The 25446-nt window shown below is 40.9% G+C and overlaps 1 protein-coding gene across 3 annotated transcripts in view; it reads left to right on the forward strand.

Moving 5' to 3' along the window:
- The window catches only part of SAMD12 (sterile alpha motif domain containing 12), a 431707-nt gene that overhangs the window by 43040 nt on the left and 363221 nt on the right, over positions 1-25446 (forward strand). For all 3 annotated transcript variants that reach the window (XM_043879269.1, XM_043879268.1, XM_043879270.1), the window contains exon 2: positions 1797-1975. In XM_043879269.1, coding sequence (XP_043735204.1) covers positions 1797-1975 — 179 coding nt within the window. The remainder of the gene's footprint in view (positions 1-1796; positions 1976-25446) is intronic.

Genomic DNA, 25446 nt, shown 5'->3' on the forward strand with positions numbered 1-25446 from the left:
GCATGGACTGTTCCAGGAAGAGACAAGGAACTGGGTGGTACAGGTGGAGTGGACGAGGGATGCTGTAGTGGGAGAGGAAATTGGAGAGGTAGAGTGAAACAGATAATGTCACAGCTTTGTTGCCCATGTTAAAGATTTTTGAATGCTCTGGATGTACAATGAAGCCATTAGAAAGTTTGTGGGTTTTTTTTTTTTTTAACCTTTTTTATATACACAAAAGTAGAAGGAGCAGTGAAATAAATCCCCATGAATCTGTCAGTTAGCTTTAAGAATTATCAACGCATGGCTAATATCATCTATCTCATTCTATTGTCCCCTCTACATTTTTTATACAGTAGATCTTTGATTATTTTAAATAAAGCAGTGCGTACATGTCAACCCCAAACTCCCTAACTATCCCTCCCCACCCAGGTAACCGTAAGTTTGTTCTCTAAGCCAGTGAGTCTCTGTTTTGTAGCAGAAGAGTCTCGTCAACTGACCTATACATGTTTTAATGAGATTGTGGGTATCCAGGGAGGAGGAGCAGCTGGGGCGGTCAGTCTAGGTGAGACAGGTGGGTAGCATGGACCAGAGTGATGGCGGTGGAGATAGAGTGAGGTAGGTGGACGGGAGCAACATTTTGAGTGCAACACTTACTGACCCTGGTAAAAGATGAAAGTGATGTACTGACTTACAGGGAGAGTGGCATCAAGGACTCTTTAGCTTCTCTGTAGTGACTGGAGAAGGTGAATATTTGGAGGTAGAAAAATCAAGGTTCAGTGTGAACATGTTAAATGTGGGATCTCTGATAAACTGACACTGGGATGTTGAGTAACAGTCTTACTTATGGCTGAAGCTTGTAAGAGAGGTCTCTCTGGGCTGTATGCGACAGGGCCATTGCTGGTTCAGTGGTAGAATTCTCACCTCCCACGTGGGAGACCCGGGTTCAATTCCCAGACCATGCATCATGCTCATCTTCGTTTTCTATGTAAAAAGAGATGACCAGAGCAAGTTTTATGCATGAAGCAGGGCACTCAAAGCTGGTGCTCTGGGACAGCCCTTGGGGATACTGTGGGGAGGGCGGTGGAGGGGGGTACAGGATGAGGGGGACACATGTATACCTGTTGCCATTTCATGTTGGTGGATGGCAAAACCATCACAATATTGTAAAGTAGTTATCCTCCAATTATAATAAATTAAAAAGCAAGTACACACCTGTTGGGAAAAAAAAGAGGTCTCTCTGGGCTGGATGTAAAATTTGAGAGTCACGGGCAGATTGGTTGTATCAGAAATGATGGGAAGGGGTGAGACTTGTTAAGGGAGAAGTGAGAGCTGGGAACAAAATACCTGCTTGACTTCTTACTATTTGCTCAAGAAATATTTGCTGAATATTGAGTGGATGCTCGAAGAATAGGGAGATTCAGAAGCTGGACGGAATGAATGAGCAGTGTTCCAGGTGGAAGCATAGATACAAACTAAACTGCAGAGGTTGAAATAACTGCATGCGTGGGAGGCAGTGCCTAAGTTGCTTGATTTGGTTTTATCATCTGTAATGTGGGGATTAGTCACTTGCTCAAGGTTGAACTTGAAACTGATGCTTCCTGCGTTTGTGCTACAGTCTTTCTGACTTACGAGCTCAGGATTTTCTAACATGCCATGGTCCCTCTTCCTCAGATAATTTCCTATAGTTATGATTCCACCCCTCAACTTGGAAATGTCTTGTTTCTTTCCTTGTAGGCCAAATGACATATTGTCTTTCACGGACACCTTCTTTATAGGATCTGTTTTCTGAGTTAGATTTCTTTCCTCTTTCCTAGCTCTCCACTGCGGTTTGAATCCACGGGGAATTGATCACCCTGCCCATGGTGAAGGTATTAAACTACAAATTGAAGGCGAAGGTGTTGAGTCTCAATCCATTAAAAATAAAACTTTCCAGAAGGTGCTTGACCAAAAAGGAACCCCCAAGCGACTGCAGACAGAAGCCGAGACAACTAAGGTAGGTGATACTCCCAATAAGTTAAAGAGATTCTGAAGCTGCAGCTTCTATATTTTGTGGTCCAGCCCCAGGGAAGAACTGATGGTGCTTTCATTAATTATTGTTGGTGATTCAAAAAACACTGCTCCTCAATTGCAAGTAATAAGAAATGAAAATAGTGACTTCATCCCCTTTCAAGTGAAATCAAAACACATTTGTGGTCAGTCTTAGAGCATGAGGCTCTGAGGATGGTATAGGACGAGCTATAGGGATGAGTGTCTGCACTTAACGATTTGTTTACCAGGCTCAATTGATCATTTGATAATATTGGACAAGTCATGTGACTTTTCAAGCCTCAGATTCTTCACCTATAGAATAGGTACCAGAAACACCATCATCTCAATCAGGTTGAACAGATGAAATAATACTGTGTATGTACAAGTATTTTGTAAAAGGCTCAGTTGGCTGCATGTGAATGAGGGGCTTTTGCTGACCATAACAGTAATACAAGTGATATTTTATGAAATATATACATATATTCCAGGTACTGTTGGAAGGACTTTTGACATACTGGCTTATTAGGTCCCTTAACAATTCTGTCAGGTAGATAATAGTAAGCAAGACCCTGGTTAAAGATATAATTGCTCTATTTTGTTGCAGTATTCTTCAGTCTTTCAGTCTTTAATATAGATGTAGGTACAAGACATACCTTGGTAAACTGGGAGCTTAAAGGATAGATGATTATTTAGTAAGAGCAACCTCTTTCAAAAGTTTTCCATCATGGAACTGGCACTGTATGGATTTTTGTCTGAAACCAGTGAAGATGCTTTTGTTGGGGGTGTATGTTAGTTTGCCGCTTGAAAATTGAGAGAACTCATCTTCCTATGGTATTTCCTTCGAAGAGATTTCCTTTCAAATGTTTGTTGAGGGGATGAATACATGCATGCCTGGGAAAGCAGATGTTGCAGTCTCCCAAGAAAAACAAGTAGAAAGGTCACTCGGCTGTCATACAATAACCCCCTCCCACTCCCGTAAATAAAAGAAAAAAGCCTTCCAAGATCAGATGTGAGTTTTTCCACCTTGTCTATACTTTTGGATAATTACTGTGGCTGCTTCTCTTCTTTAGTGCAGATAATTAAAAACTGATGACAAAAGAGTGTCTGTGTATCTGTGTTGTAGGGAGTGGGGAACAATTAGCAAGGGAGATATTGCAGATACTTTGCACATTTTAGCTGAGAGAAATTACACCTCATAGAAAATTGGTTGGTTATTGTTATGTGAGAGGAGCTGGGAATAAGTAAGCCCTATTTTGACATCTACATCTGGTCAGCCAGTGGTTCCATCTTGAAACAGTGAGAAAAAAAATGTCTTAAAGGTCTTCTTTAACTAGGAAGATAAATGGTTTATTTGAATAGGATCTTTTCAGAGTTGCATAAAATATTAAACATTACAGTGGAGGAAAAGAAAACAAATTGACAGTTGCCTGATTGTAATTCAACTTTAGTTTAATTAAATTAATTCAACTTTTCCAGGTTCTCTTTTATTTGCAAAACAGATTTAGTGATATAAGAAGTTGGATTCAAACCTGATAGAATTTGATAACTTCTCAATTATTTGGAATGTGTGATGTGGTAGTAAACCCAGTTTTCACGTCAGTACCTTTTTCCTCTCGTTCACTTTACATTTGCTTGGCTGAAAACCTACCTCACTGAGAATGCAGTCATCTATAACGAACCCTTCCTCAGGTTTAGACTCCAGTTGGAAACCAGATTCCTCTGAGTTTTTCCAGGTTGTCTACAGTGAAACTCCCAAACTGAGTTGAAAGGGAATTCTGAATGTCTTCACACTGACATGTTTAGGAATGAACAGACTAGGAGCTTTTGTTACAAAGTATTTAGTTTTTCATGGAAGACTGGATGACAGTGGTGGTTGCTGGGGAGCAGGGGCAAAAATAAAAATAAGGCTTACTGCAGACCTGCAGTGTCGCATACCCCAGAGATTGTGCACCACCGACAATGTGAGCATATTCTGCGCATGTACGGACACACGGAGATGTGCCTTTCTGTTGCACTTCAAGGGTTATTGGAGTTGTGAGTCATCCTTTTTCCTTAAGTAAATAATTGAATCTCTGGTAACTTGACCTACTCTTAACTTACCTTAAAAAACCTCCAGCTACAAATGCATCATGTAAAGCCACTCAGAAATGCAAATCAGTACAGATTTTCTGGAGGACAGTCTGATAGAGTTATCAAAATTTTTCAATGTGTGTAAGTTTTGAGCCAGTGATGCCCTCTCTAGGAACTTGTCCTAAGGAAATAATCACCCAGATGTGCAAAGATGGCTGCAGGAGAATATTTACTCTAGCAATGTCTATAATATGAAAATAATATTCATTCATAAAACTTTGGCCAAAGAGATTGTGTATTGATGGAATTGAACAGAATTCTCTCCTTATAAGGGTGATGGAGACCTATGTGTATTTACCTTAGTTTGTTCGGACTACTATAAAACACCTTAAACTGGGTGGCTTATAGTATTATTCAGCCTTATAAAGGAAAGAAGTGGAATCATTTGTAGAGATGTGGATGGACCTAGAGACTGTCATACAGAGTGAAGTCAGTATACAATAATTGTTTTCCTCTTTCTGACTAACACATATATGTGGAATCTAGAAAAATGCTACGGAGGCCTTATTTGCAAGGCAGAAATAGAGACAGACGTAGAGAACAAACGTATGGCCCCTAAGGGGGAAGACCAGGGGATGAACTGGGAGACTGGGATCGACATATATGCACTATTGGTACTATGTATAAAATAGATAACTAACGAGAACCTACTGTATAGCACAGGGAGCTCTACTCCGTGCTTTGCGGTGACTAAATGGGAAGGGGATCTAGAGAAGAGGGGATGTATGTGCACATGTAACTGATTCACTCTGCTGCACTGCAGAGACTAACATAGCATTACAAAGCAACCATGAAAGGAGAGTTTTAGTCACTCAGTCGTGTCCAACTCTTTGCAACCCCAGGGACTGTAGCCCACCAGGCTCCTCTGTCCATGAATTCTCCAAGCCAGAATCCTGGAGTGGGTAGCCCTTCCCTTCTCCAAGGGATCTTCCTGACCCAGGGATTGAATCCATGTCTCCCACAATGCAGGCAGATTCTTACCATCTGAGCCGCCAGAGACTATACTCCAATAAAAATTAAAGAAACTGGGCGGTTTATAAACAATAGAAATTTGTTTCTCATAGTTCTGAAGGCTGGGAAGTTCAAGGTCAAGGTACCACCAGATGGAGTGTCTGGTAAGAGCCTTGTTTCCCAAGTCATAGACATCCATCATCTCACTGTGTCCTCACATGGTGCAAAGGGGCCAGGGATCTCTCTGGAATCTCTCTCATGGGGGCACTGATCCCATTCGTGAGAGCTCCATCCTCCCAAAGATGATGACTCCTAATACTATCACATTGGGGGTTAGGTTGTGATTCTAGGGCAACACAGATTTTCAATCTCTAGCAGTGTTTATGCAGGAAAATGAGTACGCTGCTATTACAGTAGGGGGAGAAGGAGAAGGGTAGGTTACTGCACAGTATGCAACATGTTCCCATTTTCCTGTGAATACCTTTTTCCCATAAGAAGGCATCACCGAGTCTGAAAGACTTCATTGCATAGTTATTTTTAATTTAATTTATTTTTAAATGGTTTTTAATTTGTTTTAAAATTTTATTTTATTTTATTTATATTTTTAATTAATTTGTTTGTATTTATAATTGCTTCATAGTATTGTATTGGTTTCTGCCATACATCAACATGACTCAGCTATAGGTATACATACGTCCCCTTCCTCTTGAACCCCCCACCTCCTACCCCATCCCATCCCTCTAGGTTTTCACAGAGCTCTGGGTTTGAGCTCCCTATGTCATGTAGCAAATTCCCACTGGCTATTTTATTATGGTAATAGATATGTTTCTGTGCTATTCTGTCTGTCCCACCCTCTACTCCCCCTACTGTGTCCACAAGTCTGTTCTCTATGTTTGAATCTCCATTGCTGCCCTGCAAATAGGTTCTTCGGTACCATTTTTCTAGATTCCACATGTGTGTGTTAATATACGATATTTGTTTTTCTCTTTTTAACTTACTTCACTCTGTATAATAGGCTCTAGGTTCATCCACCTCATTAGAACTGACTCAAATGTGTTCCTTTTTATGGCTGATAGTTAAGTCGTGTGTGACTCTTTGAGACCCCATGGACTACAGCACGCCAGGCTTCCCAGAGTATGCTGAAACTGATGTCCATTGAGTTGATGATGCCATCCAACCATCTTGTCCTCTGTTGTCCCCTTCTCCTCCTGCCCTCAGTCGTTCCCAGGATCAGGATCTCTTCCAGTGAGTCGGCTCCTAGTATCAGGTGGCCAGAGTGTTGGAGCTTCACCTTTAGCATCAGTCTATCCAATGAATATTCAGGGTTGATCTCCTTCAGGATTGACTGGTTTGATCTCCTTGCTGTCCAAGGGACTTTCAAGAGTCTTCTCCAGTACCACAGTTCAAAAACATCAATTCTTCAGTGCTCAGCCTTCTTTATGGTCCAACTCTCACATCTGTACATGACTGCTAGAAAAATCATAGCTTTGATTATACAGACCTTTGTTGGCAAAGTAATGTCTCTGTTTTAATATGCTGTCTAGATTTGTCATAGCTTTTCTTCCAAGGAGCAAATGTCTTTTAGTGGCTGCAGTCACCATCTACAGTGATTTCGGAGCTCAAGGAAATAAAGTCTGTCACTGTTTCCATTGTTTCCCCATCTATTTGCTATATGCTGATGGGACCAGATGCCATATTAATTTTTTGAGTGTTGGGTTTTAAGCCAACATTTTCACTCTCCTCTTCCACCTTCATCAAGAGGCTCTTTAGTTCCTGTTCACTTTCTGCCATTAGGGTGGTGTCATCTGCATATCTGAGGTTATTAATATTTCTCCCGGCAGTCTTGTTTCCAGCTTGTGGTTCATCCAGCCTGGCATTTCACATGATGTACTCTGCATTTACGTTAAATAAACAGGGTGACAATACACAGCTTTGACATACCCCTTTCCCAATTTTGAACCAGTTCCTTGTTACATGTCTGGTTCTAACGGTTGCTTCTTGACCTGCATACAGATTTCTCAGAAGGCAGTTTACATCTAGAACTGAGATTATGGGAAAAATTTTCTTTTTCTGCACTTGTTGGAGTTTCTTCTTAATATATGTACTCTTTTAAGCCTAAAGGAAATCAGTCCTGATTATTCATTGGAAGGACTGATGCTGAAGCTGAAACTCCAATACTTTGGCCACCTGATGTGAAGAACTGACTCATTGGAAAGGACCTTGATGCGGGGAAAGATTTAAGGCAGGAGAAGGGGACAACAGAGGATAAGATAGTTGGATGACATCACTGACTCGATGGACATGAGTTTGAGTAAACCCCAGGAGTTGGTAATGGACAGGAAGCCTGGCATGCTGCAGTTCATGGGGTCACAAAGAGTCGGACGCGACTGAGCAACTGAACTGAGCTCTTAAGCATGTTTATTTAAAGCTCTTTTCAGATTGCCCGTTAACTTAAGCAGCTCAGCTGTGACTCTTCCTATTTGTTGAGTTGGTGTTCTGCCTTTGAGGGTGTTGTCTTTCCTCCCGTGGCTCCGAATTCTTGCTGGTGATTTGCTGAGGAGGAGAGTTGTCTTGGGAAGCATGCCGTGTGTTGAGGTGCTTTTGTAGTCTGTGTGCTGTTGAAGCAAGCACTGATGAGGTGCTTTTGTGTTTGTCTCTTCCTGAACTGTTTGGGACGTAACAGCTTTGACCAGGTGTTTGACTATGTCTCAATCTGATGTTGTCTTTGCTACTGACGATGCAAATCAAGTCCCCCCAGATGTGCTGTCTCATCTGCAGCTTCACACAGGAGCCTGGTTCCAGCTCCCTGTCACGCCTGTGGGCTCTGCCATTCTGGGTCTGGCCAGGTGGGGCTTTGAAACCAATCCCTATTCCAGATCTCCAGCAGGCGTCTTGAGCTTCATCATTCCTCTCTGCTGTGGGCTCTTGGCACCCAAAGATATCTCTTCCTTGACTTCAAGTATGGCAATATATAAATTTTAAAATATATTTTCTAGTATCTTTACATTTCTAGAGTCTGAGATGGGATTGTATAGCACAAGTGTAATCTACCATCTCGACTGTGAAATTCATATTGTTTTTATAATTAAAAAATCTCTCTCTCTACACATCCTTGGAAAAAGCATCTTTCTGTTTCTCTATCTTAAATGTAATTTGGGGACCCTTGCCCTCAATGACTCGAAAGACTAGAGCTGTAATTCTAGAAAGAGGGTTATCCATGTCATCGGCTGTCTTCAGCTCTCTTAAATGAAAGAGAAATGCAATTGAAATCAATAGAGAACCAAGCTCACTTTTAAGCCTTATTACTGGGTAGCATAGGGTCTAGTTGGGGAAAAAACAAAACAAAACAGATACATTTGATATGTGAATTTGCAAAAGGTATTTACCAATGGAAGTCCTAAATGCCAGTGAGGACTTGGGAATCCAGAGAGTATACGTGCCTTAGGGATAAGTGTCTTGGCTAGCACAGACATAGAACATCACAGAAAGTTCTATTGGACAGGCTGCTCTGATCTGTGGAAGCCATTGAAGTTTTCTGGTTATAAGAGTGAGTAAGATGAACAGATGGAATTGTGTGAACATTGTCTCTGACCCTTGTCCTTGGGCCTGGGGGGACATGTGCTTCAATCATGAGAAAAAATGTGGAAAGGGGAGTCTGTTTTGAAGGTTATATCCCTCAATTGTCTGATGGTTGGAATTTGCGTTTCCATAGCAACTCAGGATCTGGACTAAGATCAGCCCGTCGGTAGACAGCATCCTGGCTGTTCCCCACCTTGAAATTCTGGACTGTGTCCTCACAAGCAGCCTAAATACAGCATTGGGAAATCAAAACTCTTGACTTCTAGACTTGATCTTCTAGGTGCTTACGAAGAAACTTGCCCTGTGTTTTCATGCCTATAAAGTAAGGGTTTCATAAAGTTAATCTTTATGTTTTCATACCAGCAATGCTGATTCACCAGAGCATGTAAAGCAGTGAGTCAGAATAATGATCGAGAGTCTTGATGGCTTTCTGTGTGTCTCTTGTTTAGATGTGATTGACCCCTGTTTTTATTTATAAAATCTCCATCTTGCAGCTGAGAAAACTAAGAATGACTTGCCAAAACTTAGCTTCTGGCTAAAAAGTGGAGGAACATGAATTTGAAATCTAAGTGTAATGACTCTAAAACCAGGATTTTTTTCATCTCTTACCATTAACTGTACAAATGGTTGATTTTATTTGGAAAGAAAAGAGAATCTGTTATACCGAGGATCAGGCCAACGAGACAAAGGAAGAGGTTAAAACACTGCATGTATTCTTTCTTTCTTGGGGAGAAATGCAGTAGATCCCGATTGCTATATTATATAATGGAGAAGCAGTGCCAGCATCCAAAGCAGTGAATAATTGCCCGCATTTGGCTCTGGGATGCATTATGTGAATCTTTGGCAACAGATAGCCCTTTCTCATTAGGCTAATATTAGATTTAGTTTGTATTTCTTTGGCACAGAGTTAAAGGAGCTGGCCTGGAGTTTGGTGCTGGAGGCGGGAGGAGGAGAAAGCCCGGTGCTTGGGATAAGCCACAGGTGGATAAATGAGAGCTGACTGGAGGGCAGTTGGTGGACGTTTGTAAGAGTGGGAAAGGAAGCATAATCTGGGATTGAAACAGAAAGCTCTGAGAATTCTGACTTGGGTTAAAGATGAAGGGGGATTGTACTTAACCTTGATCAAATTACATTGCTCAGCTGCCTCTGAGAAGGCCTATAGCAATTTGGGGATAGAATGATCTAATTCTTGGCTATCTGTATTTCTTGGCTCGGGGAGTAAGAGTGTCTCCAGAAGAGGCTGCCAACCCAATATACTGTCACCAGTGATAGGAAAGGACATAATGCATGGGAAAGATAATGACCACATACTTGGTTAAGAATTGTCCGGAGTCAGAACAAGAGAGATAAGCCAAAATGACTTCATGCTATGTGAGTTCTAGGCCCCTCCTGCACATGCACTGAACACTCTGAAAGATCTCAGGAGAAACTGCAGTCAACCCGTATTTGAAAAGGTAAGCGTTTATAACTGAAGTGTTGAGCTCTGAAAAGTGTGACAAGGCAGCATGCATTGGAGCCATAGTTTCATGGAATAATCAACCAAGAAGGCACCTGAGGGAGCATCCGACTACTTTATTTATTGCATAGGTGGTGATGAGATGACATGCCTTCTCAAAATCTTGAGGCTAGTATTGGCACAGCCAAATCTAAAACATCATAATTCTGACATGCGGGCAGAGCTTGCCACTCTGTTGTGCTGACCAGTCTACAAAAAAACAGGTGCTTGTAGCCCCTTGGTTGTTATTCCTTTTCTTGTGTACCCAGACTGCAGTGCATGCTGTTTGAGGATAGAATGGAAAGTTAGCCTCAAGGGAAGTGGAGCCCCTATCAGTGGGTGGATCAGAGCCCAGTTACAATTCCATTGACAATTTGACACAGTAAAGCTAGGCTTCTGGAAGAAAGGGTGAGTTCTAGAGGTGGCTTGTCTGGAGCACTCTGCCCAAATCTTTTTCTTTTCCAGTCTGAAATGCTGGGGATCAATATGTAAACTTTTCAACCATGACAGCAGTTACAGAGTCATGCCCGTCAGAACTGATTGAGACATTTCAGAACTGCCTGCATTTATATAAAGGCAAGTGTATAATTTGTACCTAAGGAAAAAAACATAGGAGGCACATGTGACATCAGTGATCTGCTTCTGTGGCTTTGTTGGAGAGACTCTGAGTCCTTGATGGGTGACATTGGAAAAGCCTAGAGGCATCTGAGAGCCCTGGTCAACTCAGCCAAGTGAAGAACTCAAGAAGATGATAAAACAGAAGTTGGCAGAAACTTGAGGCCAAGTAAGATGAAGAGCAGAAGGTGGTAGAAGAAAGCAGGGTTGGACTTTTGCCTGTACCCATAACTTGAGGGCTGATGCTCCTTCCAAGTGAGGGACATTGTAGTTCACCAGACGCCCAGCATCTCTGAACAAATACATACACTTTTTCCCCTTTGACCCTTTCTCTCCCTGCACACACAGATGCTAAGACATTTTTATAAAATATGTATTGTTGCATATGATTTTCAAGTATATTTTGGCTTTCCCTGGTATCCTACATCATAGTTGCTTTTGAACAATGAATACTTGGACTCAGGTGACCATGCGATTTGCAAACTTTGGCTATAAAAAGCTAGATAATAACTGGTTCTTCATGGTGGGTGTTGCAGTCCCCATGCGGCTTGGCGGAAGTGGATGTATTTCACTGAGATGCCTACAGGTGGACCTGTGGAGTAGGTGCACGTCTGTGTGTCTTCCCTTCTCCATGATGTGTCAGTTGCACCTCAGCCAATGGGAGGCACTGGACAGCTCGGCTTTAGACACTGTACACCCAGGATTCTGGACAAATGTTGGGACAGGGTGTGTGGGGAAAAGACACTTTAAGCCATTTTATAAGAACACCCTGCCTTCTCTTCTGTCTTCTCTATAAATATACAAATGGCTAACACTTACATTCTATTTGGGTATAACTTGCCAAAAGTTAATAGTTGTAACAGGAAAAAGCGTAGTAATAAGTAATACATCATTTTAAACTGCCCCGTTATCTCTTATGGGGCTTCCCAGGTGGCGCTAGTGGTAAAGAACCCACCTGCCAATGCAGGAGATGTAAAAGATGCAGGTTCAATCATTGGGTCGGGAAGATCCCCTGGAGGAGGGCATGGCAACCCACTTCATTAGTCTTGCCTGGAGATTCCCATGGACAGAGGAGCCTGGCAGGCTACAGTCCATAGGGTTGCAAAGAGTCAGACATGACTGAAGTGACTTAGCAGGCAGCAAGATATCACTCATACATTGATAAAGAGAATGATTTTGTAATAATGATTGAGCTGAAAAAATATTATGTTGCATTATGTAGAAAAAAATGTGAATTGTAGAGGCAGTTCTGTTGTTCAGAGATTGATTATCCATCAACACATCATGTTCATTCTCCCCCTACTGCTTATTCTAAAATCTACTCATGTTCCCACATCCGCTGCTATCACCCGGACCCACCTCACTATCTCTTGACTGGCTTCCACTTCACTCCTGCCCTCCTGTGATCTCTTCCCGCATAGCGATCTTGAATTAAAGAATACCGTGCACCTTCTTAGCATCCTTTTCACTTAAAGTAAAAATCCAGATTCATTCCTACGGTGAGAATCCAAGACATTCACGCTTTGCTTGGCCTCCCCAATCTTTCCTCTGATCGTCTGAGCTCCAGACACACTTGTCTTTCTGTTTCTGGAATATGCCACAGTCATGCTGTGTCTTGAGCGCATTGGTACCTGCCATCCTGTCTACCTATATTTACCTCCTCGATCATTGCACCTTGGTTTCCTGTCACATAGGTCCCAGCTCAGATGTTTCTCTGCAGAGAGGCCTGACCACTCCAGTCACGCTTTCTGATATCATGGTGTGTGCTTCATGGAGCTTCTTCCTGTCTGAAATCATCCTGTTTATTTTCTGTCTCTCCAGTAAAATGTAAACTCTTTGACAGCAGTGATCTTGTCTGTCTTATTCACTGGTACAGCATCAGTGTCTAGCACATAGTAAAGAATACACTTGTGATAAATGAAATGTTAGTTGATGTGACCCAAAAGTTCCTTACCTCTGGGTCTTCCTTTCTTTTGCCCTATAGTACTTATCTTCAGGCTTCCCTGATAGCTCAGTTGGGAAAGAATCCATCTGCAATGCAGGAGACCCTGGTTCAATTCCTGGGTTGGGAAGACCCACTGGAGAAGGGATACACTACCCAGTCCAGTACTCATGGGCTTCCCTTGTGGCTCAGCTGGTAAAGAATTGCCTGCAAAGCGGGAGACTGGTTCGATCCCTGGGTTGGAAAGATCCCCTGGAGAAAGGAAAGGCTATCCACTCCAGTATTCTGGCCTGGAGAATTCCACATACTGTATAGTCCATGGGGTTGCAAAGACTCGGACACAACTTAGCGACTTTCACTCACTCCACTCTACTATCTTTAGCCTCTGTAGAGGCGAGCAGGATGATCCATCTTGCTGAAATGACTGTCAGTGGCAGAGGATGCTTTTCTGGATGGTGGGTGCAAGTGGAACATTGTCCACGGGACGAGCAAGGGTTGCATCTATAGCTCTTTAGTTACCCTTCATCTTCAACATTCTAGCTTGTCTCTTAGACTAGGCAAATACCTGTTTGTGGCCTGTGGTTGGCATTCCAAACTTCACTTAGTTAAAAAGTCTCGAACCTGCACATTAGTACCTATGATCTCCCTCCAGGGTTGGCCAAGATTCCACCCTCACTCACAGCTCTCTTCCTAGTCCTCAGTATAAGCATCAGCTGACTCCCCTAACTATTCCCCCTTTGCCTTGAAGTCATAACCGGAAGATAAAAGAAAGCAGCAGCTTCTCCTTAAATGATCAGGAGGGCTTAAATTGAGATTCAGACCACCAGGTATCAGACAACACCTCAAACATTATTGCCAGGGATTTATGAATGAGAAATAGTTTTCAGATGTTGCTGTTACATGTGACCAGGCATATTTTGTTATGGCAGCTTGGGGTATAAAAAAAAATAACAGTTTATAACATAAACTAGGTAGCTTCAATAATAGATATATTTCTCACAGTTTTGGAGGCTGGGAAGTCCAACATCAAGATGTCAGTCAATTTGGTTCCAGGCAAGGGCCTTCTTCTTGACTTGCTAATGGAAGCATTCTGCCTGTATCTTCACATGATGGAGAAAGTGAGCTCTAGTCTCTCTCTCTCTTCTGAAAAGGATGCTGATCCTATCATGGAGCCCCATCCTCATGACCTCATCTACACCTAATTATCTCCTAAAGGCCATACCTCCAAATACCATGACATTGGGGGTAAGAGCTTCAGCCTGTGAATTGAGGAGGGGCCACAAACATTTGGTTCAGAATATATACCAAATGTGCATTTTGGTCAAATGCCAAATGACCAAGTGTCCAGTCACTATTTGGCTGAAGTTGAATATCTTCATCATAGAAGGAATGTCTGGCATACAAGGAAATACTAATAAGAATACCTATTTATTAAAACTTTATTCCAAGCAGATTATTTTTTTTAAACTGGCATTGTATTGGAGTGGTAATAATTTCTCACAGCTATCAGCTCCTGTGGTTTTTATAGTGCACATTTGTGATACTGAAAATATACTCTTTTCAGCTGAGATCAGTGGAGGAGCAACAGATGTTTTTGTCAAGCTCTGCCCCTGCAGGTCATGCTAATGATGATATTACCAAGTCATTGAACTTTCATCCTCTCCACTGAAAACTGACTGAAATGAAGACTTCAACTCTTGGGCTTGCCATATTGGCTGTAGCTCATGAGGCAGTTTCATTGAAACAATCTCCTAAATGAAAGCTTAGGACTGTGTTTAAAGAAGACACTTGTTAAGCGTTCTCAAGATCAAGGTGAATTTTATTGCCATCCCTGTGGTTTTCTTTCTTAAAAAATGTTTTCGCAGTACTGGAAAGCAGGCATTTCAATTCAGTAGCTGGAACGATCTCATTCAAATGCCCGTCAGATCATGTTGTTCCTCTGCTCAGACTCCTCTCATTGCTCCCCATTTTCCTCGAATTAAAAACCAGAGTCCTTTCAGTGCCCTCCTGGGCTCTGCGTGATCTGTTCCCTGGTAAGTCTCTCGTGTCATCTGCTGCTGCGCTCTTCATGTTCAGGCTGCTTCTGGATTACACCGGGTATCTTCCCACCTGGGAGCCCTTGTACTGCTTGTTCCCTCTGCCTGCAGGTTCTTTTTCTCAGGATGCCCAAGACTCTCTCTTCCATCTTCTTAAAACCTTTATTCAACCATAACCTCAGTGAGGCTTGCTGGGCTGTTGTATTTAAATAATGACCTCTCTCCCGGTGCTTTGGATTCCTGACTCTTTCGTTAATCTCACTCCCACGCTCAACATACCCATCATGTTCTCAAACAGTGTATCATCTTATCTATTACATGTATTATTATTTTATGTCATCCCTCCAAATGTAAATTGTGTGAGGGCAGGGACCTGATTTGTTTTTTGATCTATCCCTAAAATGGCAAAGTATGCTTGGTGCGTCATAGGGACACAATTATTTGTGTTTAAATGAATTCTTGTAATCAACGTGCATTTAACTTTCACCTGACTGATTAACTTTTGATATAAAAACAAGCCAGGAGGTTAGCTTCATTACACATAAAATACCTACTTTTATTCGAAAGGGAATTTTCATATAGCAATAATAAGCCCCAGGAGCATCCCTATCTATGTCATCAGCAGTGCAATGATGGTCAGAGGGGTAAGTAACCCATATGACCAAATGATCATTATTGTGCACAAGGTCAAGTTTGCCAAAACTAGAGCCAAAATGGCACTTGGCTACTTGGCCTGCCAAAAACCAACGCTGAAGCCAAATCCTAATAGAATTTTGGCCAAATGTCACCAAAAGCTGAACTTCATTGCTTCCCTATTCTTTATATAACTAAGCAGTTTAGCTCATAAATGCACTCATGTCTAACTTGCACATTGTGTAATCTTTTTTGGGGAGAAATCTGATACCAACCTTTTCTCATATTGTATTAAATAGACAAAGGAGGGTTAATCCCATCGATGCCCCAAATAGTAGTAACTACTTAGAGGTAGCCAGAACTATAACAAACAGAAGAGAAAGTAAAAGTGTTAGTCACTTAGTCGTGTCTGACTCTTTAAGACCCCATGGACTGGAGCCTTCCAGGCTCCTCTGTCCATGGGATTCTCCAGGCCAGAATACTGGAATGGGTTGCCATTTCCTCCTCCAGGGGATCTTCCTGACCCAGGGGTCAAACCCAAGTCTCCTGCATTGCGGGTGGATTCTTTACCATCTGAGCCACCAGGGGAACCCAGATGGAAGAAAGAAATGCATCAAAGCTTGGATTTGTTATCAAGCAGAACTTTTTTTAAATAGAGGATATGTGATTTCAATATTTTGACTGCTCTTTATATAACATAGTATAGGACACTGACCTGGGACGTGGGATCCAATCCCCATTCTACCCTGCTACTTGCTAGCTGTATAACCTGGAGCCAATTTCTTATCTATTCTCTGCCTCAGTGTTTTCATCTGTCCATTGTGGATAATCATAGTGACTACCTCCTTGGGTGGTTGCTCGTATCATTGGAATTTATGTATAAAATGCTCAAAACAGCTCCTGGCATATAGTAAGCATGCTGTTAAGTTTGCTTCTATTGTTCTTCATATCATCATTATCCTTGGAAAATATTTTGGCAAGATGGATTAGAGAAAATAACTTTTTTCAGCAGAAGTTTTGAATTGGCTGCCTGCAGCCATATTGGGTCTACCAACAAGTTTTGTTTGCCCACACACACTTAAGGTTTGAATTAATCTTCAGCGGTGGAAAAACCCTAACATTCTTCCTTTAAATACTCCAGATTTCCCACTTCTATTGAAAATTTTTTAAAAATCTGGAAATGATAAGCCTAAATTGGTACCAGCTGGAGTTGTCAGCAGCTGCCCCTTTTTGATGAATAGTCTCTCTGCTTTGGTTCTGTATGCCTGGCCCTCTTCATTCATGAGGTTTCCTGCCAGACTTCTATAGGGAGTTTAAGTTTGTGACCTTCAGTGTAAAGGACACTGACATATAGTATAAAAAGTATAGTAAGCCCTCTCTTATTTAGTGAAAATGACTTACCTCCTTAAAGTGCACATATCATTCAGCACTCAAAGTATCTGTTAGACCCCTTCTCTGGTGATACTGTACTGAATAAGACAGAAGTGGAAACTGGATCTCAAACGTGTACTATGGCACAAGTTCTGATGTATATTTGGAAGGAAACCAACCGAGGTCTGAGAAACTGAGATAGAAGATAAAGATGGAGGTAAGGCTAGGGGACTGAAGGAGGAAAGGGAGAAAGGGTGCATTCTGAAATGAAATCTAAGTGTTAGAAAGGAACAGCCTTGCCAAAAGATGGGACTGAGAACACTTCCTGAACCAGAGTCAGCTTGTGCAAGGGCCCTGAGGTAGGGAGGAGTGTCTCCTACTGAGGAAAGGAAAGAGACCTATGTGGCGGGTATACGGATGGCTCAAGATGATGTTAGGGATCCTGTGATTTTGCCTGAACCTTATATTTTGTGCAATGGAGAAATCGATGGAAGGTTTCAGGTAGGGGAGGGGCTTACCAAGAGAAGACCCCATCTGCTTCTCAGAGGGTTGGTTGGAAGCGAGAAGGGGAGAAATAGACTAGGATGTGGATACTGGAGTTGATGGAGGTGAGAGATGATGATACCAATAGGAATGGAGAGAAGTGGGCAAATTTGGAGTTTATTTTGAAGACAGAAGTGGTAAAATGAGATTAGGGATAATCCATGAGGCAAACGGAGGAAGTGAGGATGACTGCTAAGTTCCTGGTTTGAGCAGCTAACCAGACACTGGTGTTATTTAGTAAGATGAAAACAAGAAAAAAAAATGTCAAGGAAAGAGGATGTTAATAGGGGAAGATTTGAGGTGAAATCAGAAGTTTCTTTTTGACCATAATTAATTTTACGATTTCAGAGTTACATCCAAGAGAAGATGTCAAGTAAGTCACTAAACTTGCAAATCCAGTTTACTTTCAAAAGGTGATATCTCTGTGGTTTCCCTGACTCTGTGCTGCTACTTGGACTGTTAGCCTTGTCCTGTCGTTATTGAATTTTGAGCCTAAGGACTAGGCTGTTCAGTTTGGAGGGTAATGACATAGCCTGAAAGCACTTGGGTAGAAGTAGATCATCTTCACTTTTTTCAGCTTTTTTTTTTTTTTTTTTAATGTCCCCTACCCACCATCATGTTTGCCTACTGTTGACTGTTTTATGCATTTGGTGGAAGGAGGCCAGTGCATTGTATGGCCAGTTGGAAAACGAGTAGGGTTTGGGGGGATGAACAGCAGGTAGCTTTTAAGCTTTGAAGGCTTCTTAACTTTCTGTAGGGATGTGAGAGTGTCTCTGCTATTTATTAGTGCTGTCGTCATAGTTGTCACTTGTGTTCACCAACTTCCACTTCTCTCCTCCTGGGCTCCAGTAAGACTGTACTTGTTAGTCTCCCAGAATGCCTGGTTCCAGACAGTGGCCTGTAAGAGAAACACACTGCCCTAACGGACTGGGGCTAGCAAACACTCTGGTGCAAACTTCCAACTCCCTTTGGGGGAGTGTGGTAGCTACCAGGTCAGATGGCAGAGCACAGAGTCAAAGGAACTTTGATCACCAGGTCACCACAGAGACTGCCCAGGAGCTGACTTGGAGCTGACTTTGTATAAGCAAGAAATAAATTTTCATTGTGTCCCAAGAGTTTGAGGAATGTTTGTTAGTGCAGCATTTGTTGTCATTTAGTCGCTAAGTCATGTCCAACTCTGTGACCCAGTGGACTGTAGTCTGCCAGGCTCCCCTGTCCATGGAATTTTCCAGGCAAGAATACTGCAGTGGGTTGCCATTTCCTTCTCCGGGGGATCTTCCCCGACCCAGAGATCGAACCCGTGTCTCCTGCATTGCAGGTAGATTCTTAACCACTGCGCCACTAGGGAAGCCCTACCGCAGCATGTGAAGTCGCTCAGTCGTGTCCGACTCTTTGTGATCCCACAGACTGACCATAGCCCACCAGGCTCCTCCGTCCGTGGGATTTTCTAGGCAAGAATACTGGAGTGGGTTGCCATTTCCTTCTCCAGCCTAGCCTAATCAGTTTAATCCAGGTGGCGTCTGAGAACAGTGTAGTAATGTTTGTCCCAAACCTAAGCTCCTCACAGGCAGACATCTTGTTGAACTTCAAGCCAAGTGCAACCTCTGACAAAGACAGGTGTACTCAACTAATCCTCTCAAGTTAGTATCGATCATGACTTTCTTTTCAACAGATGGAGACTCTCACTGCCCTTTTCACTTTGAACGGCCGAATTAAACTTAAACTGCTGTTTGAAGATTTTAAAGCTTTTCTCCTGGGCCCCAGCGATTGTTACCAGTGTCAGGACATCATGGGGCACGTTTTCCTAGAGCCCCCTTTTGTGTTTGTCTGTAATTGACAGCAGCTAGCAACCGTTCCCATCTTATGTTGTTGCTGTGACTTCCTTTAGCTCATGGTTTCTTCTCAAATGTATCACGGAGTGCTCAGTGCTGTGCCTGGTCTATCTTGTTGGGCTTAATTGTTGCTTTTTTCCAGTGTTATTTGTGTGCGTGTGTATGCATGTTTGCAGTTTAATCCACTGAAGCAACTATTTCATTTTAGAGATGCTGCCCTGCTCTTCCTTCCAGAATGCAAATATGTGCTGTGTCTCTCACCATTTATACATCGACTTTAAGAACCAAGTGCCTCTCCTTGAATGACCCCTTTCCCTCTTGGGCTTAACTTGGCTAATATTTATTGGCAACATCTGGGGTTGAGTGCAGGGAAGTTATTTACAGCAGTGCTTATTAATGCACTTTAGTGAGTCACACTGCCATTTTGTTGAGGATGGTCCCCAGTGGAACCCCAAAATTTGCAGCAGCTTCTCAGGAAGTAGGAGACGTGTGTGCCTTGGTGGAAAGAAGTGGTCATAATCAGCATGAATGGTTGGAATCATCCAGCATTTTCTTTTTTACTGGTGAGAAAACTGACGGGCAAAGAAGAGGGGTGGTTTGCAGAAGCCTGCAAAAATGTTACAGAGGTGAAATTAGGAGTCAGATTTTTCGTCCTGTCTGTCACTCCATCATGGCCTTTTTTGGGGGGGACTTTATTTAATACTTACTCCAAATATTTATGAGAAACTTTAAGTTGTATAGGGGTTGGTTATTTTCAGCATTTTAAGGGTTTCTCCACCTTTTTGCTGGAGAAGATCTCTTTGGAGCCATCCCTCAGTTAGAGCAGGGTGGGAGATGGCCTTTAGCTTTATACCTGGGGATTGGACAGTGATGGCTATTAATGAGATTGGAATGAAAATCTCCCACAACCTGGATGGACTTGGAGGGTATTATACTAAGTGAAATAAGTCAGAGAAAGACAAATACTATACATTACCACTTATATGTGGAATCTAAAAAACCAACTAGTGAATATATATAACAAAAGACTCATAGAGAGAACAATCTAGTGGTAAGGAGGAGAGGTAAGATAGAGAGGTAGAGGATTAAGAGGTGCAAACTACTGTGTATGAAATAAAACCACATGGATAGATTGTACAGCACAGAGAATACAGCCAGTACTTTATAATAACCACAAATGGAGCATAGTCTTTAAAAACTGCGAATTGTTGTGTTGTACACCTAAAACTTACATATTTTAAATCAACTATACTTCAAAATAATAACAATCTTAGTGATTGTTTATAAAGTGATTCCTAGGCTCTTGTGTATATTTCCATTCTTTAAAAAGGTATATATAATGTTTGATAATATAGAATAGCATATAAAATATGTATGACTAATAGTAAAATTAATGCTGGTGAATCCACCACCAAACTTATGAAAATCTGCTCATTTTTAAATTCATCCTCTCACTTTTAAACTCTCGAGTTTTCTGGAAATGACTGGCTCCCTTAGCTTTATCCTTTTTTGGGAGCAGGGGAGGTATTTTCTCCTTCTATAAAATGCTATTGGCTAAACATATGTACCAGTTTTCTCTATATTTACACAAGCCATGATTACAACAGTCTTTATTTTTATTTTTTAGCATTATCCCTCATCTATAGTAATTTCCAAGACTGTCATCAGCCTCTTTCTGGTTTTCTTACCATTTACCCCTCAGCAGTGTCTGTGTAGATGACCAGCCGGCCTGACCTCCAGGCCTGACAGCTCTCCTGAGCCCGCTTCCTTTATTTTCAAGTGCCTAGTGGACAGTCCCCTGGGACGCACTGCAGTTACATCAAAAGGAACAGAACGAGCAAAGGCTGCATCCCTTCTGTGGCAACATATGGGCCTTTGACATAAAAATCAAGGAGGAAAAAAATCAAATCTATATTATTATTATAGATGTCAAACCTGTTTCTTATCCATCTTGTAATTTTTCTTAAGTCTTCATTGAATTTGTTACAGTATTGCTTCTGTTTTATGGTTTGGGGGAGCCTCTTGGCCATGAAACATGTAGGATCTTAGCTGTCCAATCAGGGATCGAACCTGCACCCCCTGCATTTGGAGGGCAAAGTCATTAACTCCTGGACCACCAGGGAAGTCCCCGTCTTGTCATTTTTAAGAAAGGTATTTCTTTTTAGAAATGGTGCACACCTACATTATTTAATATTATTTTTCTAAATTGTCTCATACTTGATTACTAAGTATCAGTTTCTAAATTTGTAGACTTGGTGAGAATTTATTCTTAACACTTTATAGCTTTCTGAACAAAATTTGTTAATCAGTCCCATGAGCCATAAACTTTAATACACTAATTTTTTTTGTTGTTTGTTTGTTTTGTTTTTTGCTTCAAGTCAGGTTGAGAGTTTTAATTTAATACTTGGCTTCTTTTATTAAGGAAGGCAGTTTTAAGATCATGATTATAACCCCAGAGTTAAAGTTTGAGATTTCATAAATGGTTTTAATTTCTATTTTAAATTAATCCTACAGAGGAGCAATGTAGGCATAGCTTAAAATATAGAAATTTCCTTTTCTTTAAAAATTTGTTCTTACCAAATGGATGAATAAAAGGATTTATTTGCTATGCATTATCAAAAATTTAAATTTTCTTAAAACTGGCCCTCAAATCTCATTGCTTCATCAAATGTCTTCTTAAAATTTCACTTTTAGTCTAGTTGATTTTTGTTTTTGTCCTGCAGTAGATTTTGTGGGGTCTGATGCTTAGATAGTTTTGAAACTTTAGCTACAAAACTTTCTAGTACAAAAATCAATAGAGTATGATTATCACTTTAGAATCTGTTATCGTTGTTGTTCAGTTGCTAAGTTGTGTCCAATTCTTCACAACCCCATGAACTGCAGCACCCCAGATTTCCCTGTCCTTCACTATCTCCCTGAAATTGTTCAAACTCATGTCCATTGAGTCAGTGATGCCATCCAACCATCTCACCCCCTTCTCCTCTTCCCCTCAATCTTTCCCAGCATCAGGCTCTTTCCAATGAGTCAGCTCTTCGCATCAAGTGGCCAAACTATTGGAGCTTCAGCTTCAGCCCAGTCCTTCCAATGAATATACAGGGTTGATTTCCTTTAGGACTGACTTGTTTGATCTCCTTGCTGTCTAAGGGATTCTCAAGAATCTTCTCCAGTACCACAGTTTGAAAATATCAATTCTTTGGCACTCAGCCTTCTTATGGTTCAACTTTAGAATAATAAAACACAAAAGTTATAAATCTGAAAGAGCTGATAAATATCACAAACATCACAAAATCCAAAAAATAAGTTTTTATTAATTGATACATAATACTTTTTTCTTTTTTTGACTGCTTGTTCATTGACTGTCTCTCCCTAGAACACTGATTTTTGTAGTATTTTCTATAGCAAGAATAGAAAAATCATTATTTCCTCTAGTGGGTTTCACCAAAATTTCTTGGTATATTGTATCCTGGAATTGGTATCATATGACCTCTCATATAAATATACTTACTACTGGTTGTAGTAATACTATAGGTTTGAGCCCTAAGATAGGAATCATGATAGAATCCATTTGCTAAGATTCCTACATAAAGGAAAAGGAAAAAAGGTGTGTTTATGTCATATTGTCAAGTCTGTTCCATAGGTCTCTTTTGACTTGGTGTATGTAAGAGCTAGATTCTCAGCTTTCAGCTTCCCATGTCTAAATAGTTGAAGAATTTTTCAGACTGGCACCTTGCTTCATTACATTTCAAAGCTTGCTTCTTTCACTACACTTGTACTTCCAGCGCCAAATGATTCTGAGTCCATGCAGTGAGAAAAATATTCTTAGAAGTCATACTACGCTGAGACAGCTAAAAGTAACTTAGCTATACATGGAAGCACCATTGACCGTGTGATAGCATATAGGCTATATAAATATCTATTACTAAACTCAAACTTAAGTAGGTTCTGCCTCAACTTCTCCTTAGCAGGATCCCCAACATGTCTGTGGATTTTCTAAGACTGCCCAATAGGAAGGCGGAAGGAAAAGTAGGGGCCAGTTATCTTAAGTGACTATGGGTAAGATATATCACCTTAGCAAACTTTACAATTTGTAACAGTATATGTGGTCATGTGATTCCACAGGTGAGGCCCTGAGCAAATGAGGGGATGCTTCCCCAGCTTGAATTTTAGTTTGTTGACCCCTATGTCACCATAAATATATAGGATAATTGTTAAAAAGCACTCAATTTCTGAATAGTATTGACTTTAATTCACAGTTGATGATGTGGCATTAGTTTATACGATTGCTTTTTGAGGATTTATTCAATTTGTGCTTTAAAATAAAAATGTATTGTTTATTGGAGCCCTCCCTTAACAAAAGCACATAATCAATTTAACGTGGAATTTAAAAAACCCACTAGGTTTACTTTACAGAAATGTACTTAATATTAAAAGGCATGGTTTTGTGTAATTCAGTAAGTATGCCACTATAATTGCTATGTGTGTTACTTTACTTGGGTGCAAAGAAATGGAGAAGAGAGAATGTTTTTAATTTCAGCGAACACTTGTATAGCAGTTATCATGCATCAGGTTCTACTTAAAGTGCCTTTCATGTGTCACCCCTTCTAGTTCTAGCAGAATGGCACGGTAGGTAACCTGAGAGCCCTCCCATTATAAATAGCGAGAAATACTAGATGAAATAATACCAGAAATCCGATTCAATGCGTGGCAGAGCTTCTAAGGAAGTTAAAGGAAACCACCAGATGCTAGAAACAAAAAGGGGACCAAAACTGGGAGGTGAGACTCTGGGACCACACTGTGATGCCCTTGGTTGAAGGTTGACACTTGGGTTTTAAAACTCATGTGCAGTTAAGGAGTGAGAAAGTTGGAGCTGCTCCCCCAACCCACATAAAATAAGAACTCTAAAAAGGCAGCATTTTCTGAGCAAGAGTAGTCTAAGGGTCTTCCCATTAGAACAGGAAAGCAAAAGAAAATGTCTCTGTCTTCATGTGGGTTCTGGGTAGGGAAAGAATAAGCCTTCCTAGAAAAACTTGAATTTGTGTACCTGGCTTCCTGTGAATTTGGAATTCATATTTGTAATTCCCATGTGTTCCAGGAGCTGCCAGCTGAGAAATTAATCCCCAAATTAGCTTTGTGCCAGTAATAGCCTTGGGACAAATCCCAGAACTAAAATCTACTCTGGAGGGAGTCTTTCTGAGATAATAAGGGATCAGTAAATAACTCTCTTCCATCTCCTGGTTTAAGACCCAACTAAATTATGGTCGGACAGATGTCAATTAGATTGTCACCTCTATTCCTGACACATCTGATTGGACAGTGAGCAGTATGGGCTTGCTAGTATTTTGCTCTCAAACCTGATCAACTTCATTGAGTATTAGCTCAGTTTCACAATTGCTGATCACTCATATGGGACAGACCATTTACAGCAATTCCCCCCAGAGATTGTCTGGCAGTCATCCTTGTCATCATATAATGATGGGAGGAAGAGTTAACTAGTAATATCAAAATTGCATGCACCAAATAAAATAACCTCAAAATAGATAAATAAATTGAATGGAGAAATTGACAAATTCACCATCAGAGAAGAAAGCTTTAGCTTCTCTTAGGAATTGAGAGCCTAGGTGAACCAATATTAGAAAAGATGTAGAAAATATGAACAATGCTGTAAAGAATCTTGATGTAGTAGATAGAATTAGAACCTTGGACTAACAAGGAGTACACATTCTATCTGTAAAGTAAGCTACAGGTGACAGAATTAAAGGCACACATGCTATAACCTAGAGATTGCATCTTACATCCTTGTATAGAAACTGATTTGTGAAAGAAGACATTTCATGAGTGTTAATTATAGGATTGTTTATAATATAAAAAATAACCTAAATATTCAGAAGTAGAAGACCAGATAAATGAATTTTGTTCATACAAGGAATACTAAGCATAATTCTAAATGATTGGTCTAGAAGTATCTAAATCATCAAAATGCATAGGTCTCAATGAGTAAGAATCAAATTGTAGAAAAATATTTGCAGCATGACAATATCAAGTTTAAAAATGTAAAAATATATTTATGGGTACATAAATCTTTGCCAACTGGTCAGTGACATGTGTTCATACTGGAGGAAGCAAGAGAGGGGACCAAGTCTTACAAGGTGGTTTTGACTATGCTTGAAATTTCTCATTAAAAGCAATTCTAGAATACTATGCTTAGAGGTATGGGAGCGACAGTTTCAAAGGGATGAACATTGAGTCTTTGAAAATATAAAAAATCATATTCTAAATGGAATGGTTTTCAATTTAAATCTTTAGCATTCC

Source organism: Cervus elaphus, chromosome 21 (genome assembly GCF_910594005.1).
Source record: "Cervus elaphus chromosome 21, mCerEla1.1, whole genome shotgun sequence".
NCBI classification, from domain to species: domain Eukaryota; kingdom Metazoa; phylum Chordata; class Mammalia; order Artiodactyla; family Cervidae; genus Cervus; species Cervus elaphus.